General features: G+C 44.5%; 1 protein-coding gene across 2 annotated transcripts in view; it reads left to right on the plus strand.

Moving 5' to 3' along the window:
• Positions 1–19,651, plus strand: part of PAK1 (p21 (RAC1) activated kinase 1) — a 119,939-nt gene that overhangs the window by 63,182 nt on the left and 37,106 nt on the right. For both annotated transcript variants that reach the window (XM_034759107.1, XM_034759108.1), the window contains 7 exons: positions 2,389–2,489; positions 5,511–5,658; positions 7,317–7,354; positions 13,715–13,831; positions 14,519–14,696; positions 18,398–18,461; positions 19,367–19,415. In XM_034759107.1, coding sequence (XP_034614998.1) covers positions 2,389–2,489; positions 5,511–5,658; positions 7,317–7,354; positions 13,715–13,831; positions 14,519–14,696; positions 18,398–18,461; positions 19,367–19,415 — 695 coding nt within the window. The remainder of the gene's footprint in view (positions 1–2,388; positions 2,490–5,510; positions 5,659–7,316; positions 7,355–13,714; positions 13,832–14,518; positions 14,697–18,397; positions 18,462–19,366; positions 19,416–19,651) is intronic.

Here is a 19,651-nt window from a genome sequence, read left to right on the forward strand (position 1 = left end):
CATTAGTTAGCTGGAAACACTATTATTGTCTTGGAATTCTCAACCGAGGATTTTGAGTTCGCAAGTCCCCCTTGTATTGAGAGAGAATTATTGTCTTCATCTGAGGAACTCATACCCAGCGTCTGGCACATTACCGAAAAAACTTGCTAGTTTATGAAAGATTCACTGGGAGAATGCAATCATGGACACTCACTGAAATTTTTCAAGCATACATTTCAGTTTACTTTTATTCCTCAGAACCTTACGGTTTAATGGGGCATTAATGGAAGTAAAGTAATCAACAATAGATGGGTGTTTCTAGGAAGACTGTTTTTCTTTTGAAACTCCTAAAGAGTTTTCTCTTGTCCCATATGTGCCATTACAAGGCCCAGGGTAAGATATCCATAAAGACTATAAAGTGGGATTAAAGTGTAGAGCAAGGCTGGCAGTGCCTTTAAATCTAATCCTTTTTAGCTTATACCTCATTCTGTGATATACAGTTTCGTCAATGAAAAGCAATTATAGTGTTAATATTTTAATGCCTTTATGCTTTGAGATCTGTTTCTCCGATTTGATCAGGCTCATATGTGCTTAGAATCAGAAAGCCCGTTTAAGCATTTGAGTGCCTGTTTATTTAAATCAGGTCTTGAAGTAGTTATTCTTATTTTTACCACTTCCAAAGGGGCTCTACTGGACAAATAGAAAAATGTGGGGCTTGATTCTAATCTTGCTCACATCAGTTAGGAATAGCACAGATTAATTGAGATTAGAATGAGGTCCTTGATGGTTGCCCCAAAGAGTTTACAATCAAATTTGTGACGTGACGTCAATGGTGGGGTTGACAAGCAGTAGGAAGCAGGTGATTTGAGGAAAGACCAGAGTTACAGCCATAAGATCACATGGTTACTCACTTCAGTTACGTGGGCATCAAAAGAATCGTGAGAGTCCCAAGAAAGATTACAATTCACGTCCACATGTATACAAAGCATAATCATTTTTACTATAATGAGCAAATGCGGCTTTATCTCCAATTTAATCTCTGCATGAGAGCTGGATATTGAGAGAGCTATGAATTTTTAATGCAGTAGATGCAATTAAATTATTTAATTCATTATTGAAAACATTGTTTACCAGTCAGTGTACTGAGGCTTATCCAAGCTACAGCCCTGTTTATTGAGGCTTCTTCTTGAATATGCATTTTTGTATTTAATATGAATTTGAAAGCAGTAGCTGCAATCAGTGGAGCAAAGCGTGACTTGCTCATTATGCTGTTTGAAAATGGATGCTGGAGATGTTGGGTAGTGAAAAGCTGTATCCTTCCAGATGCAGAATTTAGGTGTTTAGCAGGATATCCTGACCTTCAGTAGATCCAAATATAGAAGTCAAAAAGTTCTGTGCCTTGAATTCTGAACAGTAAATGTTCTAACATTCTTTAATGCTCTAGTAGTTCACACATCCATTTCAGTTGTCTTAGAGTTCCTGAGCTGCCTTGATTTATTGGTTTTCTCAGCATCCCTTTGTCTCCCTTTCCTTCTCCCAGCCCGCAACTTGCAGCTTCTTTTGTGTTCCTGCCAGTTGCAGCCGCTAGTCCCCTCTTTGGTTGGTCTGCATGCTGCAGATGCTCAACATCTGCTAACCAGAAGATGCTTCTGGTTCCTCCTAGCTTCTCTCTCTGTGTGGGATCCTCCAGTGTTCCATCTGCCCTTCCCTCATTCCGCTCTTTTCCAAAGCTGTCACTATTTAACACTCTCTCCACTTAAACTGAAAACCCCTCAAGGACTTACTGTTGTTTTAGACAAACCTTTAAGGCTATGTACCTTATTCTGCTCTGTTACACAGTCCATGGTAAATCTGGAGTAACACCATTAACCTCTATAATGTTACTCTGGATTTTTGTGGATATAATTGAGCGTAGAATCTGGTCTTATGAACACAGGACTCAAATAAGACTATCCGGTTAAACTTGGAAAACGCAATACATGTTTGCAATATAATGGGTTAAAATGGTGGCTTTTAGGGTAGGTGGGTGTCTTTTAAAACCTCCATTTTGGTGATATGAATACTTTGGGGAACAATGTCTGTCTATATAGCTGGGTAGCATTTGTTTTGCAGTTGACAAGACAGCAGCTGGAAAACATAAACTACGTGGGACAGTCTCTCCCATTTGTGTGTGGACTCGTCACCCTCTCTGGGCTCTGTGTGGCCTAAAATGCAAATATCAAGAATATCAGAATATGGTTGTCCCATAACCGTAAATTTTTATCAGTGTGCAGTCAGAATCTTTTTCACATTGCCACAGATCATATGTTTTTGTTGTGGATTTGGTTGCAGAGGATGTACTGTGAACTGCCATGGAAGTATTCTTTGTTCTTGATGTTTTTTTTCTCTCCCTCTCTCTCTCATATGCAGCCAATAAAAAGAAGGAGAAAGAACGCCCAGAAATTTCCCTCCCTTCAGATTTTGAACACACAATTCATGTTGGATTTGATGCTGTCACAGGAGAATTCACGGTAAGTGATTCTGGGGGGAAAGGAGGATTACACAGTTGTTTATCATTAGTGGAGCTGGGACATATTCATCCTTCATAAAGTAATGCCAGAAGGGACCATTATGATCATCTCGTCTGATCGCCAGCATAACACGGGCCAGAGAATCCCACCCAGTGTAATTCATGTGTAGAGCACTCCTGGGGGAATTCTGGGTCACTGTGCGGATGCAGAATTCAGGTCCCTCTGCAGATTTCTTTGCTTCCCTGCAGAAAATGACAGGGAAGCAAAGGGAAGCCTCAAGAGCAGTCATGCACCCCTGTAGTTTCTGGCGTACAGAGCAGCGAGTTTGGGGGAGGCATTGCCCCCGCCCTCCAACGGAGGCAAGGCGTGGGGGAGCATGTGGGGTCACATGCCACTCAGGGCCGGCGCTTCCACTAGGCGACCCTAGGCGGTTGCCCAGGGTGGCAGGATTTGGGGGGTGGCATGTTGCCATCCTTGGCGGCAATTCGGCGGCAGGGGGTCCTTCCACTCCGTGTCTTCGGGGCACTTCAGCGGCGGGTCTTTCACTCGCTCCGGGACCCGCTGCTGAAGCGCCCTTAAGACGCTGAGCGGAAGGACCCCCGCCGCCGAATGCTCTGAGGAGGAGCGCTGCTGCCTAGGGCGGCAAAAACCCTGGCGCCGCTTCTGATGCCACTGCCTCCCATGGGTGGGGGGGCCCATTTCTGCGAGAACAGACCTATCAGACCTGCCTGGCTGAAGGAAGGTTCAGCTCCTTCTGCTGACTCTGCAGCTGGACGCTGCCTCCTGGGTCCTAGTGCTGGTTGTGCTCCCCTTCTGTGTGCTTGGGAGCCTTCCTGTTTTCTATACAAGGGTGAGTGCCCTCAGTGGGGCAGGGCAGTGTGGAAAGAAGGTGGGTGGAATAGGGCAGGGGGAGGGGAATGTGGGACTGAGGGGAGAGGGATAGGGGCAGTGGGGAAGGGGGATGGAATGGGGGTGGGAAGTGGAAGCCTGGCATGCGGTGTCCCCTCAGCAGCTGCATCCCCACTTTGCTGAGCCTCTCCTGCCTCCCCCCCCCCCCCCGCCAAGCCCCAACCACCTTCACCTGGACCCCTCTGCAGAGTCTCATTCCCCCAGCACCTGGAACCCCCAATGAGCCCTTGTGCATCCACATCCTCACTGAGCTGCCCACACCCAGATTGCCCCACATAGAACCCTCTCAACCCACACTGAGCCCCTCCACACTTGGATCCCGCTGGGTTGAGCCTGCCTGCCCACACCTGGTGTGCCTGGCACAGAGGGGCAGGGCCCCAGGGTATTTTTGGGGAGGCCTGGCCCTTGCGCTGTGTCAGGGTTAGGTTCAGCCTCACTGCTGAGTCCCTGTCCTGGGGCAGGGGCTGCAGGGTGATATCCCATCTCTGTACAGCCCAGTGGCCTGTGTTCCCCACTGCCAGGCTGGAGCCTCCACATTTATTTATGGACAAATAAAATTTGCAGAATTTTAAAATGTTGTGCGCAGAATTTTTTTTTTTTTTGGCACAGAATTCCCTCAGGAGTAGAATCATAGAATATTAGGGTTGGAAGAGACCTCAGGAGATCATCTAGTCCAACCCCCTGCTCAAAGCAGGACCAATACCAACTAAATCATCCCAGCCAGGGCATTGCCAAGCTGGGCCTTAAAAACCTCTAAGGATGGAACCTGGTTACTGGACGTTTTACTTGGTTGTCAAACCTGGCACCAATACACTCCAGAAAGATGGTCTGTGGGCCAGTGAACCAGCTTTTTTTTCGCATTGCTGGGCCAGGGCAACAGAGACGGTTAATCTGGCCCTGACAGTTATGTCTCACTGCGCTCCAGACCTCTCCTTTAGGAAGCAGTCAGCTCCCCACAAACACTCATGCTAGTATGCGACATGTGCTTTCCTAAGACTAATGGCATCTATTTCGCATTATCCTTTTAATTGATGTGCAGAATATTGGGAGGCCAGGTTATGCTGTAATCTTGCTTACAGTAGTAGTTCGTATGGCTGCCTCTGGGGCTCTCCTGAGCTAACCAAAATGCAAAATGCACTTGCATCTGAAGAAGTGAGGTTCTTACCCACGAAAGCTTATGCTCCCAATACTTCTGTTAGTCTCAAAGGTGCCACAGGACCCTCTGTTGCTTTTTACAGATTCAGACTAACACGGCTACCCCTCTGATACAAAATGCAACAGTTTGTCACATCTGACTAGCAGATCCGCCAATCTATTCTTGAATGTAGACTAGCTGTTGAGGCGGGAGGAGCCATATCTTGAGGCCAGTCTGTAAAGTCCCTAACACACTGGTATGAAAAACAATAATACCAAATTATTCAGTGTCTTTTGTGAGCTTGACGAATGTGGTCGCCAAATTTATTTCACTTGTGGCTAAAGCCATGTTTCTCTGTTGAAATTCTGCTTTTAATGTTTGGGAGACACTCCGTTAGATGCTGTTAGAATTACCACAGGGTCACATCCAGCACTGGGCCAAAATATGATTTGGTGCCTATCGAAATACTGCATTACAATAGCACCAGGAGGCCTGAATCAGGATCAAAGCCCCGATTGTGCTGGGTGCTGCGCAGATATGTGGTAAAAGAGCTTACAATCTAAATTACCATGATAGTCCTCTTGCAAGTGGATAGTCACATAATAGTACATTTCTTATATTGCATAGAAGACTTACTGAACCAAAACACTGGGTCTGCCTCTTCCTCTTTTGAACTCTGGGAGCTGGATCTAAACTTTGGGATTCAGAGCTACGGGGCTATTCAGAGCCTGGTGAGTTCAATTAAATGCCACATGAGCATGAGGATTTCCCTGCATGGATCGGATTGCAGTATCTGGACTTAGATTTCAAACCTAGGTTGCTGGGCGATGAGAAGGGGTTAATCCAATGAGCCCTCTCGCATACAATGAAAAATCCCAGAAACTGAGTGGCTGAACTAAACATTTTAAACAACCTTAGGCTGAGTGTAGACTGCATCCAAGAGAGTGTGGTGGTAACTGCTTGGAATTCTCAAACAGGGTATGCCAGAACAGTGGGCTCGGTTATTGCAGACCTCCAACATCACCAAATCGGAGCAGAAGAAAAACCCCCAGGCCGTGCTCGACGTGCTAGAATTCTACAATTCCAAAAAGACCTCCAACAGTCAGAAGTACATGAGTTTCACAGGTATGTGGTAAATCTCCGATTCTGCATTATTGAGTGTGACTCCCTGATAAGTCCTTGTGATTTTTCTTTTAAAAATTAAAATAAACAAACAAATGCCAAAACACCTTGAGAATTGTTTTTACAAAAGAAATGTGATTTTCTTCTGCTCTGCCAGCAGCCTTTCTCCTTTGAAATCCAGCTTGAATATCTCCTCTAATCCTTTTGCCAAAGTGCTGCAGTTGTGAATGAGGAAGTCTGTAAGCTGGGCAGGCCCCAAAACACATAGTGCTTTATGGGCTAAAACCAACACCTAGAAACTAACAGGCAGATCTGCTCCCAGTCAGAGACTTCCTTTAGTAAGAGGGCAGCTAAATTCTGCACCAGCTTTAGTTTCAGGATGGATTTAAGAGGGATGCATTGTGTACACTATGATGAAGGCGTCTTAAGCTCAGGGCCCTAGGACATAGCTCCAGGGGATTGCACCTTTTTACCCCAGGGAGCAGAGAATTTGTCCCCATTATGGTTGCAGAGTTTTAAATTTCTTGTTTCCTTATCTCACAGGTGAACTCGCTAACCTTTGTCACCCCTAATTTCCTCCAGAAACTTTTCTTGGCATGTGAGGAACCTGGACAAGTTCCAAGCCATATATCACTCATAGGTAGCAACCCAAAAAAAGTCAGGAATCTTGAAAAATAGCCTCGTGTTCTCTTAAACTTAATTGGATTTGAAATGATTAATGCATTTCTGGGGCAGTGAGGTTGGGGCTGGGGAAGTCGTGGTTCTGGGGCCTCTTTTCAAAACTGGTCAAAGAAGCAAGCAATGTCTTGGAATTTGTACTAGCTTCCCCTGCTGGTGTCTGTGTGCTTCGTGCTCAGTCCCTTGGTTTCTTGACTTCTTCTGCACAGACTTTTGTTCACTGTCATTTTTACCCTTCTAGAAAAGCCTGCATAAGGCCCTGGCTACATGTATTACACCTACAGTAGGGGCTGGTTTACATAGAGGATCAGAACCTGCTGTTGCTACCAGCTAAGGTCACAGGCTTGTTACCCACCAAACACCCCTGGTGGTGGCTCAGCATCTGAGATGGCTGCATTCCAGTGCTGGGTGAAGTGATGTGTATATCTTGGAAAGCATTTCTGAACTTTTCTGAACAAAAGGTGTCACATTAGTAGTGGGACAAAAACATGGAATATCTACATCTGGAACCATACTTTAAGCCTGCTTCACAATACTCTGCCCTTTTAAATTTTTTTTTTAAGTGCTAAGCTGTTCCTGATCATCTGCAAACCTTGCATTCTTTAGAGGCCAGAGATTGAATAAAAACACCTTGAGCACTTCTGAGTTTTCCATTTGTATTAATGGGGCTCAGTGTGCCAGTCTGGAGTCTTGTGGCTAAGGCACTGGACTGGGACCCAGGAGATCTGGGTTGAATCCCTGGTTCTGCCACAGACTTGCTGTGTGAAGCAGGGCAAGTCACTTAAACCCCTTAATCACTCTGTGCCATGATTCACAATCTGTGAAATGGGGATAATACTTCCTTTCCCCTACCCTCTGTTTAGCTTGAAAGTTCTTAGGAGCAGTGACTGTCACTATGAGGTTGTGCAGTGCCTGGCACGCTTGGGCAGCAATCCAAGTAATTTATAATAATTCCAATTGTATCTGTTCTGTTTTGTTTTCAGATAAATCTGCAGAGGAGTACGGTTCATCAAATACATTGGTGAGCTTTTTGTTTTTTATTAATGTTTCTTCCATAGAATCATAAAATCATAGAATATTAGGGTTGGAAGAGACCTCAGGAGGTCATCTAGTCCAACCCCCTGCTCAAAGCAGGACCAAGCCCAACTAAATCATCCCAGCCAGGGCTTTGTCAAGCTGGGCCTTAAAAACCTCATATATTTCTTATATTTTAAGTTTAAAAATGTGCATAAAATAAAAGTATAGCTGTAGAGACATTTTTATATTTAATGTAAACATCCTCTTTCACTTCTAGGCTACCCAAAATGTGGCTAAGCAGCTAAGTTCCCTCTAAGCTGAGAGCTGCGTGGCCGTGCAGCAGCCTATTAAGCTCTGCGCAGGTGCTCACGGCTGCGGCGGGGAGAGATGCTCCTCCACCAGCTCTGGACCTGCAGGGGCACCCCCGACCCAGCCAGGCCCGGACAGTGCTGGGTTTGTCTTGGCGCCACGGCGCCGGGCCCATGCTCAACGGGGCCCCGCAGCCCGTCGCTCCACTTCACTTGTGCTGCGGCCCAGAGAAGCGCCCAGCCCCAATAAGCCCAAGCCCGGAGCTGCTACGGGGGGAGAATCCTCTCTCTCCCCCGCTGTAGTCCCGGACCCTCCTCCTTCACTCCAAACTCCTCATCCCTGCCCCACCCCCAACTCCCTGCTCCAGCCCCTGAATCCCTCATCCATGACCCAGTCCAGAGCCTGCACTACCAGCCAGAGCCCTCACTCCTCCACACACCCCAACCCTCTTCCTCAGCCCTGAGCCCCACACAGAGCCCGCACCCCAACCCTCTGCCTCAGCCCTGAGCCCCTCATCTCAAGCCCCACCCCAGAGCCTGCACCCTAACTTGGAGTCCTCACACCCCCCACACTCCAACCCTCTGCCCCAGCCCTGAGCCCCTTCCCACACTTTGAATCCCTCGGACCCACCCCTGCCACATAAATTTTGTTATGTACACCAATATGAAGGCGTTACACATCACCTCCATATTGGTGCACATAGAAAATTCATTCCGCACATGCGTGGGAAAAATTAGAGGGAACACTGCTAAGCAGTATTAATTGTCATCTTAACTTTTAAAAATTGATATAAATTGGGGTGCCTGTCATTCTGGCCTACAAGTGTTTCTTTCCCTTTTCCTGTAAACTCTCTGCTATTGAGTTTACTGCTTTATATTCCAAGTGATTTTTGTTAGTGAATATTGCTGCGCTCACAGAAACAGATCTATTTCTGGACTCTATATTAGTGAACAGCAGTTTCTCCTATGCAAAAATAATCTGGAAAATGAAAGCCAGCCTGCTTTTTATCAGGTATCAATAAATGTTTATGATCTGACCAAATTTAATTATTAGCATGCAAGGTCTGATTAGTGAACCACTGTTGATGATTAACTAAATTAATCTTGACAAATAAAATGAAAGGTCTTCTCTCTTCTTGACCTGTACTCCAACCATTACAGCACACGTTCAGCACCTCCTTTTACTGAGAAGATACAATTTAAGAGTTTTGCTATTTGTCGGACATTGGGTATGTGTGTGTGCGGTATTTTTTTAAGTAAGCAAACACAAAAGGGTTTAATAAAATCATTTACAAAAATATAACCGCTCCATCATCATCTTGTATTTCCGCACTACAATACCTTTATCTGGAGCGAGTTTGCTGTCACTCTTCATCCAGAGGCGGTGCATCCTTATCCAACTAGGTTTGATTGGGTCTGCCTTATAAAGGAAAAGGAAAACTTGCATTATAAGCTTTTGTCACTGTTTCCTCTTGTAAAAATATGTCTGTCATTAGTAACTTAAACTGTTTAACTGTGCTAACAATCTACTAAGGAAGCCGGAAGCTGTCATCTTGCCAGGCTGTTGACCTGGGGTCTGATTCTGTGAGTAAGATAAGGCTCTTATCTTACTAATTTTTTAGTCAGAACCTCCTCAGGTAACGTTCAATGCCTTGCAGAATTAGGCCCTCAAATTTTGATAAAGCAAGTGCCCCTCAGTATTTGAATGCATGAGGGAGGCTGGAGACTTAAGGTCAGTTAAACTCACGAACTTTTACACATGTAACTTTGGTTTAATATTGTCATATTATTGTCTCTCTGCCAGCTCTAAGGAACTGGTGGAAAACTGAACAATCAAAACTAAAAACGAACCTAAAGCATGAGGACAAGTGTAACCGTTGTGGTGGGTCAGGGGAAATATACACGTTGATACAGTCACTATTTTGTAAAGTAAAAGACTAGATTTAAAAATCATAGTATTTCAAAATAATAAATAAAAGTAGTTTCAGGTTCTATTCTTCTCCGTGAGTAGCCCTTGCTAATTTTTGTGGTTTTTACAGTCACACTTAAAAATATATATATATTTGTCCCATTTCTGTCCCACACAAATAGGAGAATGACAGTACAGGAAAACTGTGAAATTGACTGTACACAAAGTTTGCTCAGATACACAAAGGAAACTGGAAAAATAGAGAACTTTTGTTTTTACCAGTCTTTATTATAGTTAGTTTAGCGTGTCACTTCTATCAATAGTAAGTTTAAAAAAAATTCAGGCAGAAGTGATTTTGGTTTTTGTTTGTTGACTGTGTCCCTTATGTAGGAAGGGATTGTGAAGTGTATTATTTTTCAGTTATGAATAGATAGAAATATAGACTCTCTATCAGATTTGAAAAGGCTTTATAGATCCATATAGATACTGTATCCTGTATGTATTACTGAAGTAGGACCTATCAATATTGAGCCTGATTCACAACACTAAATCTGATAGCCTTATCCTTTAACTTTGGGAAAGTGTGTGGATCTTTATCCAAACTTCATGGCTTGGACCCAACCCTGACCATAATATGGAAAGCGGTGGCATACAGACCTTTCAGAGCATCAGTGCAGGGGACAGTGTCTGACGGCTGCTGGAGAATATGGTATCACTGTAGGGCTATAGAGCCAAGGCCACAGTGATCTCAGCCATCCGTTTAGGTGAGAACAAGCCAGTCTCATTTCTCAGCAGGTGAGACAATAACAAACACAGTGCAAAGGAAGTTAATCTGTACCCAGAACCGTGTTATTTATTACTCTGGTTATTAAAATCAGTGTGGTGCTTCTGCCAACGCTTGTTTTGTTGGCACAGCAACATGCTTTAGCTATGTTAACAATCTGCCCATGATCTATTCCCGTCACTTAGGGTTGTCCCAGAGAGAGAATCTGCTGGAAAAGGTGGGTTTTTTTGAAGGGGGGAGGATAGTACTAATCACAGGTGTGGTCGCCATTTTTAATAATATCTTTGGTAAAGAAGTAGTGAGCCTGTCTGTTTACTTGCCACACTTAGGGAAAAACTCTAGACTTGAAGCGTGCCTTCTCTACAAAACAAATCTGAGGCCTGAAAACTACCGTCAGCTGTAGCTGGGTGACATGATGACTCAGGAGAATGGTAAATGAAGAAGGAGCCCTTTATTCTCTAAGAGCCCTATTCAGATCTGTCCCAGATCATTATCATCTGATGACTGTTGATAGACTTGGTTCAATTCCAAGTGGGACATGTGTCCTAGTCACAAAAAATACCATCAGTGCTCCATTGTTGGTCATCTTCTCAGAGAAGCAAGAGATTAAGGTGTCTGGAGACCGAACCACTTTTTGTCCCCTCAAGATCAGACTGGTTGAAGGCATGTGATACTTGGTGGGGCAAAGGGCTCTGCTCTGTGGAGTATCTCTTCTGAGCACTCACCGCTCAGTGACCTACTGTGGTTTGTACACCACCCCTGCTGCTTCTGGAAAAAATGTGGGAGGGGAATCAGCACCCTCCTATGTGTAAACTCTCTTCCTATTCGGCCATCCTCACTAATGACAAGTGCCCGATAACTCTGCCCATACCCCTACTGTTGTTAAAACCCTCCTACGTCCCCTACTGGCAGGTATCTCTGGCTTGCCTAGCTGTCAGACCTTCCCCTCCACTAGCCCAGACCGGTATGCTAGTTATGGATGTCTGCCATGCTTTACTTTGCATAGGACTTCCAGGAACCTAAGGGAGAGCCTGGACATATTTAAAAAACGGCAGACACTCACAACTGACCCTTCCAAGCCACATGTGTGTGTGAGAAGCTTACACTGCTGCTGCCACCACCTCGGCCAGAGGACCCATTCTGACAATTAAATAGAAAACTTCTGTCTCCAGAGCTGTCAGGCAGGTACTTTTCCTGATGCCAACCATCTGCTGGAGAGAGAAACTGCTTGCTCTACAGAGCGCTCTTCCAACACATGGAGTTAGCTGGATTTTCCTGGATGGGGCACTTTTCAGATCCATCAGTTTGAGTATTTTTGTTTAATCATTTTTTTTACATGGTTTTCTCGTAAAAGGAGTAAGGCCACTGCTTATAACACAGGACAAAAATGCTAATGATCATGGAGGTGGATGCCTGCTGGCACGGCGGGGAGCCTGTATATTTCATAATGAGGTTTTGGATATGCACGTCACCACTAGTTGCTTTGATTTGGGAACATTTTACGCATAAATCGTGCTGCTTTCAGGGACATAGGTATTAAGCACATATAGACCAGATTAAAAACAAGTCAGATATCCACACTGCAGGAGCTGTATAAAATATGGGATCTGGACATACTGTTGTTGAGTCCAGTCCTAAAATCGGAAGTCTCTTACCTAAAATTGCAATGTACTTTGTACTAGATCAGATTTAGATGACCTGAACCAAAATATGGGAGCCAAACACCCCTGAACTATGCAGTTTGGATCTACATCCAAAATTTTGTTTCCTGGACACATCTCTAGATCAAACTGACTTCTATCCTGTGAAATTCAGTTTTGATCATTACAAATGTGCAGTGAGAGACAGTCCCTGCCTGGAGCACCTAGAGCCTAGTCAGATGAAAGAATATTATTATTGTGGTGCACTGAAAAACTTGTTGGAATTGCAAGCTATCACTTTGAGTGGTGTGGAGTGTTTCCTGCTCCTGCTCATAAATTAGGGGGGTCTGCAAGGAAGCATAAAATCAGTCATCAGTCTGCAGAGAACAATTCTAGAACAAGGTGGGGTGAGTTGTGCCTTGCTGTCTTATGGAGCAGCCTGCTTTGTCTATCTCTGATTTTGCTTACTGTGTGTTATCATTCTGGATTCTAAGAATAAAAGTAGTTATGTTGCAACTTTCCAGAAAGACAAAAAAACATAAAATACTCTGTCTTTTGTTTGTATGCCATGAGCATAAGTTATCCCCATGTTATAGAGGGGAAACTGAGGCACGGATGTCTTTAATGTGGAAACAAGCTTTTCCTGCTTCTAAAGATCAATCTCTTCATACAGCCATGTGCAGTTGCAGTCACTTTTATCTGGCTTTGTGGTTTTCATTTAATGAAAAAAAATCATGTAGCAAAGTATAGTTTTGACTTAGCCTCATTCTGCAATCTGACCATGTGTAAAGCTTCATCACCTTCGATGACACTTCATACCCCTGTTGATCTGAGCAGCTAGTCAAAGTTCGAGGCCCTGGGGCTGTTCCAGTTGGGAATAGAAGTCAGTGATGGAGTCTGGTATTTTGCAACATTGTTTATTTACAAGGAATGCAGAAAATCCTGTTCCCCTGAGAATGAATCAAACAGGGGACAATGTTCTGGCTCTCAGCCTCCAACTACTCTTTCCAGTCAGTACCCCAAACCTCTCTAGGTTATTTTCAGGATTAAGTTGCCAGCTGCTTACTCAGTGTGTCTCCCAGGCTTCTTTCCTACACACCTTTGGTCAAACTATACCCAGTGGAACTCTCCACCCACATGATGCTAATTTCTGGGCAGGCGTCTCTTTTAAGTGAGGGCTTCTGATAAACTTACTTGAAATGGAATGTGTTGGTTAAGCTTGTAACAGATTCCCTGCAGGGACATTTCAGGATTGGAGCCTTAGCTAGTAATTTATGATGCAATACTATTTCTATAAGCAACCAGAAATATCTGATATTGAGGCGTTGCTGCATAATGCATCTCAAATTACCCCCTGATTCCCACACCTCCAGTGTGCATCACTATCCAACAGGGAATGTTTGAGCAAGCTTTCAAGAGTCCAAGAAACGTGGTTCATGGATTTTTTTAGGGCCTGATCCTGCAAACATCCACATGCTCATGTGAATAGTTCCATAAATTTCCTAGTGGGTTTAAGTGTTTGTACGCGTAGGACATCAAATTGTCACTTTATAGCATAGTTCAAGAGATCTGACCACGGTTTCTTGTCAAACCCGTTTGATGATAATTCCTGTTGTGTTTTGAAGGGATTAAATGTTAGAAGCGTGATTCCATTTCTGTGAGGAGTGATTTAAAAAATTCTGGGACTCCAAAGGGTATCTTTTGTCTTTTAACCAAAATGCAGAATGTGAAGGCTGTATCCGAGACCCCTGCAGTACCGCCGGTTTCAGAAGATGAAGATGACGAGGATGATGCTGCTCCACCCCCAGTGATAGCTCCACGACCTGAACACACAAAATCAGTGAGCAAGCTAGAAATCTTCCTACAGATTTCACCACTTTGGGCTAGACTGCAACTTTAGTCTGGCCAGGGAAAGGGGTGGTGCACAACTGCACTGCCCCAGGAACATACTTGAGAACAAATTGTGACCCAGAGTCACACAGTATGTCTACACTTTGAGCTGGAGGTGTGATTCCTAGCTCGAGGAGACATACTCACGCTAGCTCAATCAGAGCTAGCGTGCTAAAAATAGCAATATGGCTGGGGTGGCAGGAGATGGATGGGCTAGCCTCCCCAAATACGTGTTTATGGTCTCAGATGGGGACATACTTGGAGCACCTATCCGTCCCGTTGCACGTCGCTGCAGCCAAACTGCTATTTTTAGCATGCTAGGTGATCAGAGCTAGCATGAGTGTGTCTCCTTGAGCTGGGAAGCACACTCCCCACTCAAAGTGGAGGCATACTCATAATTACTTCCTCCTTGTTCTGGGGGAAGAGTAAATTACTTCATGCCTTTTCATAGAGCAGCTTAATGGAGCAGCCTCCATGCATCCAGCCATGGAGCTCTTAATGTAGTAATGCTACTTACTGTAGTAATATTTCTTTCATTGCTTGGCACATGCTACTGCTAAGGACATATGTCTAATGCATAGAGGTCTTTTATTTTTAATCTTCCTTTAATAAAACATATTTCTCCCCCCACACAAAGGTATACACCCGTTCTGTGATAGAGCCCCTTCCACCACCTCCTACCAGAGATGTGGCCACCTCGCCTATCTCTTCACCCTCTGAAAACAACACAACATCCCCTGACACAATGACCAGGAATACAGAGAAACAGAAGAAAAAGCCGAAGATGTCAGATGAAGAAATCTTGGAAAAATTAAGTATGTCATCTTTTAAAATCCATATTCTGATTTATTTGGTGGCTTAGAGGCAAATTCCGTTCCCAAATCCTTACTAAGCAGAGATCCTGTGACAGTTACATTCTGAGATTTCTCACTTCAGACTTCACTTTATGACTCAATGTTTGTGTTATTCAGTGACCAATTCAAGTGCAAATTTAAGCACCGAGAGCCTTATTTTCAGGCATGCTGAGCACGATGATTGCAAGTGAAGCCCAGTGGGAGCTGCAGATGCTCAAACCCTGTGGCAATTAGGCCCTGAATATATACATATATATATTTTTTTCTGTGTGAAAGCTGAAGCCAACCTAGATGTTGTTTTTTCTCAACTCTAGGATAATTATAATTAACTTTGTTCGGCTGAAGGTGAGCAAAGCTTATTACCGTGACTACAACCCAAAAAAACCCCCCACCAAAAAAACCCCTAAATAAAATCAGCAAAAGGATCTAGCTAGAAAACTTCCTCATTGCTCTCCGCCCATAGATACCATGGCCTAAAGTGACTGGTGCCCTACATGCGGCAGGCACCTTTTTGAAGGGGACTGATGGTCAGCGGGTCGGTTGCTCACTCACCACTTTCTGTAAATCAGGCCGTGGTAAGGAGTCTCAAAAATCTAGATGCCCCAAATTACTGGTTGCTTTGGAAAATATAGGCCCAGCTTTCCAGCATGTCTCCAAATGGTTTCAACAATTGCTTTCTATTTGTAACATTTTAAAAGCATTCTGGTACTGTGGGTGCCTTTATCATTAGCAATACAGTATAGCTGAGGCTTGGTCTACACTAACCCCCCAAATCAAACTAAGGTACGCAACTTCAGCTACGTGAATAACGTAGCTGAAGTTCGAAGTACCTTAGTTCGATCTTACCTCGGTCCACATGCGGCAGGCAGGCTCCCCCGTCGACTCCGCGGTACTCCTTTCGTCTAGCTGGAGTACCACAGTCGACGGCGAGCACTTCCGGGTTCGACTTATCGCGTCCAGACAAGACGTGGTAAGTCGAATCCAGAAGTTTGATTGCCAGCCGCCGAACTAGCGGCTGGGTATAGACGTACCCTGAGACCACCAGCAACCCTCGGAAAATCTCCTTCCATCTTCCCAACAAAACCAAATAAAAGGGACTTTCCTCACTAAAATTCCCACTCCCTTAAACACAAGCTTTTACCAGGCCCTGCTCCCTTTAAATGCCTGGGTAAAATTGCTATCGTGAAGGTCCCCAACCTCTGACTTTTAAGGACTCAGTTGGCACGAGCAAATTTTAAACATGTAAGACAATACAACATAACTTGCAGATCAACTGTAATACAAATATGAATCCTAATGAAACCCAGGACCAGCTCCTCAGCTGGTATAAATTAGGGTAGCGCCTCTGAAGTCAATTAGGAAAAACTTTCTAACTATAAGGGAAGTCCTGCTCTGGAATAGGCTTCCAAGGGAGGTTGTGGAATCCCCATCATTGGAAGTTTTTAAGAACAGGTTGAGTAAACACCTGTCAGGGCTTGTCTAGATTGACTTGGTCTTGCTTCAGCGCAATGGGCTGGATTAGATGACCTCTCGAGGTCCCTTCCAGCCCTATATTTCTGTGATTACTGTTATTTGTATTACCATGGTCCCCAGTCACGGACCTGGACCCCAGTGTGCTCGGTGCTGCACAAACACAGGGCCAAAAGACACTCCTTGGCCCCAAAGAGCGAAGGAGTGACTATTGTGTAACAAAAGGCTACTAAATGGAATCACTTGAGTAATTTAAGGTAATGTGAGTGCAACACTTGCAAAGTCACTACAGCTATAAATGTGTCAGCCTTGTTGGATCTGCTTTAAAGGGCCACGTGTTCTGCACTGTGTTAATTTTCTCACATTGGTGCCTTTAGCAACACCCTCTGGCAGCTGCAAGATTGGTTTTTTGCTGGAAGCTTTGCCATCTATTGTCTCCCTAGTGTAATTCTATTGAAGTGAGCAGAGTTGCTCATACTGGGGTTCAAGTTGGCTCATAGATGAGTCTTCTGACGACCACTTAGAGCTCCTGCAAACATAATTAAGAACATAAGAACGACCATACTGGGTCAGACGAAAGGTCCATCTAGCTCAGTATCCTGTCTACCGACAGTGGCCAATGCCAGGTGCTTCAGAGAGAGTGAACAGAACAGGTAGGCATCAAGTGATCCATCCCATCACCCTTTCCCAGCTTCTGGCAAAGTTTAACAGCTTTTCTTGCAACTACAAATATAGAAAGATTTTAAGAACTTTTAGCACATATGCAGCACTTTGAAAACCTTACTAATCTTGCCAACCTCCTGTGAGGCAGGGAAGTATTATCCCATTTTACAGATGAGGACACTGACGCAGAGATTAAGGCCAACGTTTAATAATATCACAACTCCTCCTAAATCCTGTCATTACCCGTCTCTAGCAGTTATCAAACTTACAGTCTGAACCCAAGGCCCATGCCTTACACTTGAAGAGAGGTTTCTTGAGCCCTTGCCCAGCAGTTCATCCTCAAGGAGCAAGGGTCACTTCTATAATTGTGGTTTCAATTCTCGGTTTGTGTAGTTGGGCTGCCCCCTTGTTCCTCTCCATTACTTCTGTCTGCCCCAGATCCTGTGGTTTGGCCGCGCCCCAGTGATGTCTGAAAATAGCATGTTTTTACATCACTCGCCACTGGGTTTCCAGGCCTCATTACTAAATGCAAAGTGGTCTACAAAGGCTACTATGCATCTAATTGGTGTTGCGCAGCTCTGGGCACTGGTGAAAATCCCACCATATGCTGACTGCTCAGGTAACTTGCAAACACTAACTTTGAAAAACCCTTATGTTCCCAATTCCCATATTAAGCCCTAGAATGGCACCTCTTTGGCTCTTTCCATCTGCCTGTGCTTTCGGAAAGATTGGCTTTAATTTCCCCTCTGATTCCTAGGGGGATGATGATACTTCCTTACCCCTCAAGGGTGTTGTGAAGATCAAAGCTCTTTGCAGACAGTAACTGGAAGGACAAGTAAAATTGAAATCAAAACACTCCACTGCTTTTTGACAAAGGTCCTCTAGAAACCAGGAAGGTTTCTCTCAGAACCCTGCTTGGTTTCCTGCCAGGTTGCCAGCCAGGCAGACTGCCTTGGAACCAGGCATCCCCAGGGGTTCCAGGGTCTGTAGCTTTGGGGAAGCCCACCAGGCAATCTGCCCTCAGCTGGGACCCCCTGTCTTCCAAGGTGTGGCTCTGGGGCAGCCTCTTAAGCAGTCTGCCCCATGGTGAGGGTTCTGTCCCCTTCCATGGAGAACTTCAACATTTGGGGGGCTTTGTTCCAAATTGGAATGAAACCAGATCTCCAGCTATCAAAATCCTCTGTGAAATGGAATACTTTCCTCTGCCCAGCTCTACTAAATACAAATCCGTATCCTCTACACTCTGCCCTCTCCCTGCAAGAGAGCTGGGCAGCCATGCTGCTGGGAAAAGTATGAGCATCCGCTGCATGTTAACTGTGGTGACAATGAAGCTTATGGCCTTCCAGCAAACTAGTTCTCTTTTAAGCCCTGATCTTGCAGAGAATTCCATGTGAGCAGCTCCTGCATCTGCCCGGTGCAGCCGCAGGCATTTACCCATGCAGAGGTCATTTTGAGCTTGATGCATAATGGATTGCTCTTGCATTGGTGTATAACGAGAATTTTAAATCCCCCCCCCCTTTTTTTTAAAGGAAGTATCGTGAGCGTGGGTGACCCCAAAAAGAAATACACACGGTTTGAGAAGATCGGACAAGGGTTAGTATATGCTGCTTCCCCCCACTCAGTATACACACAGCAGAAAACCCAAGCTGGGTTTGTTTGCTGGAAACAGTATCATAACATTTTCCTTCCTTCCCCCTCCCCACATACTCTTGAGTCATAGTGACTGTGAGGTTTTGTGTGATTGTTTAATATTAAAATATATGTCATTAGATGACCGTGTTGCTAAATATGTCTGTGTGCAGGGAAAGAACCGCTTATTTCCAGTGCACAAAACCTCTTCAAATTACAGATTTGCTTTCAGAATTAACCCTCTCTGCGCCGTGTTGGTTTTGTGTCCCCTCGGGGTGTAGGAGAAGGAGTATCAGATGTATTACCTCTTTCTTTACTGAAAGTTGACTTCATTTTTTAAGATGGCTGTTGATCTATTGTACAAATGTTTTCTCCGAGTAGTGAGTGTACAGATAGTTAACTTTTGTTCCATTTAAAACTATGCAGGCTTTTCTCTCTCTCTCTTTGGGCCATTAACGACAAGGGAAGATTGCCATGTCTGTCTTGCCTCACTGATTCAGCCTACCCTTTAATCTCTGCCATGTTGGGGAGCCTTGGTGCTGTCATGTCAGTTTCGATGGGATCAAATCATGTTCCAAATTAGTGATTTTTTTCAGAACAAGGTTCAGTCCAAGACCCTAACCACGTCAGGAGATTGTTGCATTACAGCCAGTTCCTCAATATATTCTATATCACTCCTTAGCCATTGGGGTTTGCTCATAAATATTTCAGATTGCTATTTACTCTTGGAAATGTTGTGTGGAAACAGAGTTGAAATGAAATGTTCATTTAAGAAAAAAATGTAATGGATTGGAAAATTCTTCTTTTATGTAAAGATATCACTCTTGCTGTTTAGCACTAATAATGTGTTTTCTCTCCTCTTTGGTTAGCGCTTCAGGCACAGTATATACTGCAATGGATGTAGCTACAGGTCAGGAGGTGAGTGCTGCCAGATTATTTCTTCACATTGACACTACAAAACATAGAGCTTCTTTCAAAGAGTCATGACATTTAGCTTTTAATGAGAACGCTTGGTTTACTAGAACAGGGGGAGGGATAGCTCAGTGGTTTGAGCATTGGCCTACTAAACCCAGGGTTGTGAGTTCAATCCTTGAGGGAGCCACTTAGGGATCTGGGGCAAAAATCAGTACTTGGTCCTGCTAGTGAAGGCAGGG

This window comes from Trachemys scripta, chromosome 1 (assembly GCF_013100865.1).
Source record: "Trachemys scripta elegans isolate TJP31775 chromosome 1, CAS_Tse_1.0, whole genome shotgun sequence".
Lineage (NCBI taxonomy): Eukaryota > Metazoa > Chordata > Testudines > Emydidae > Trachemys > Trachemys scripta.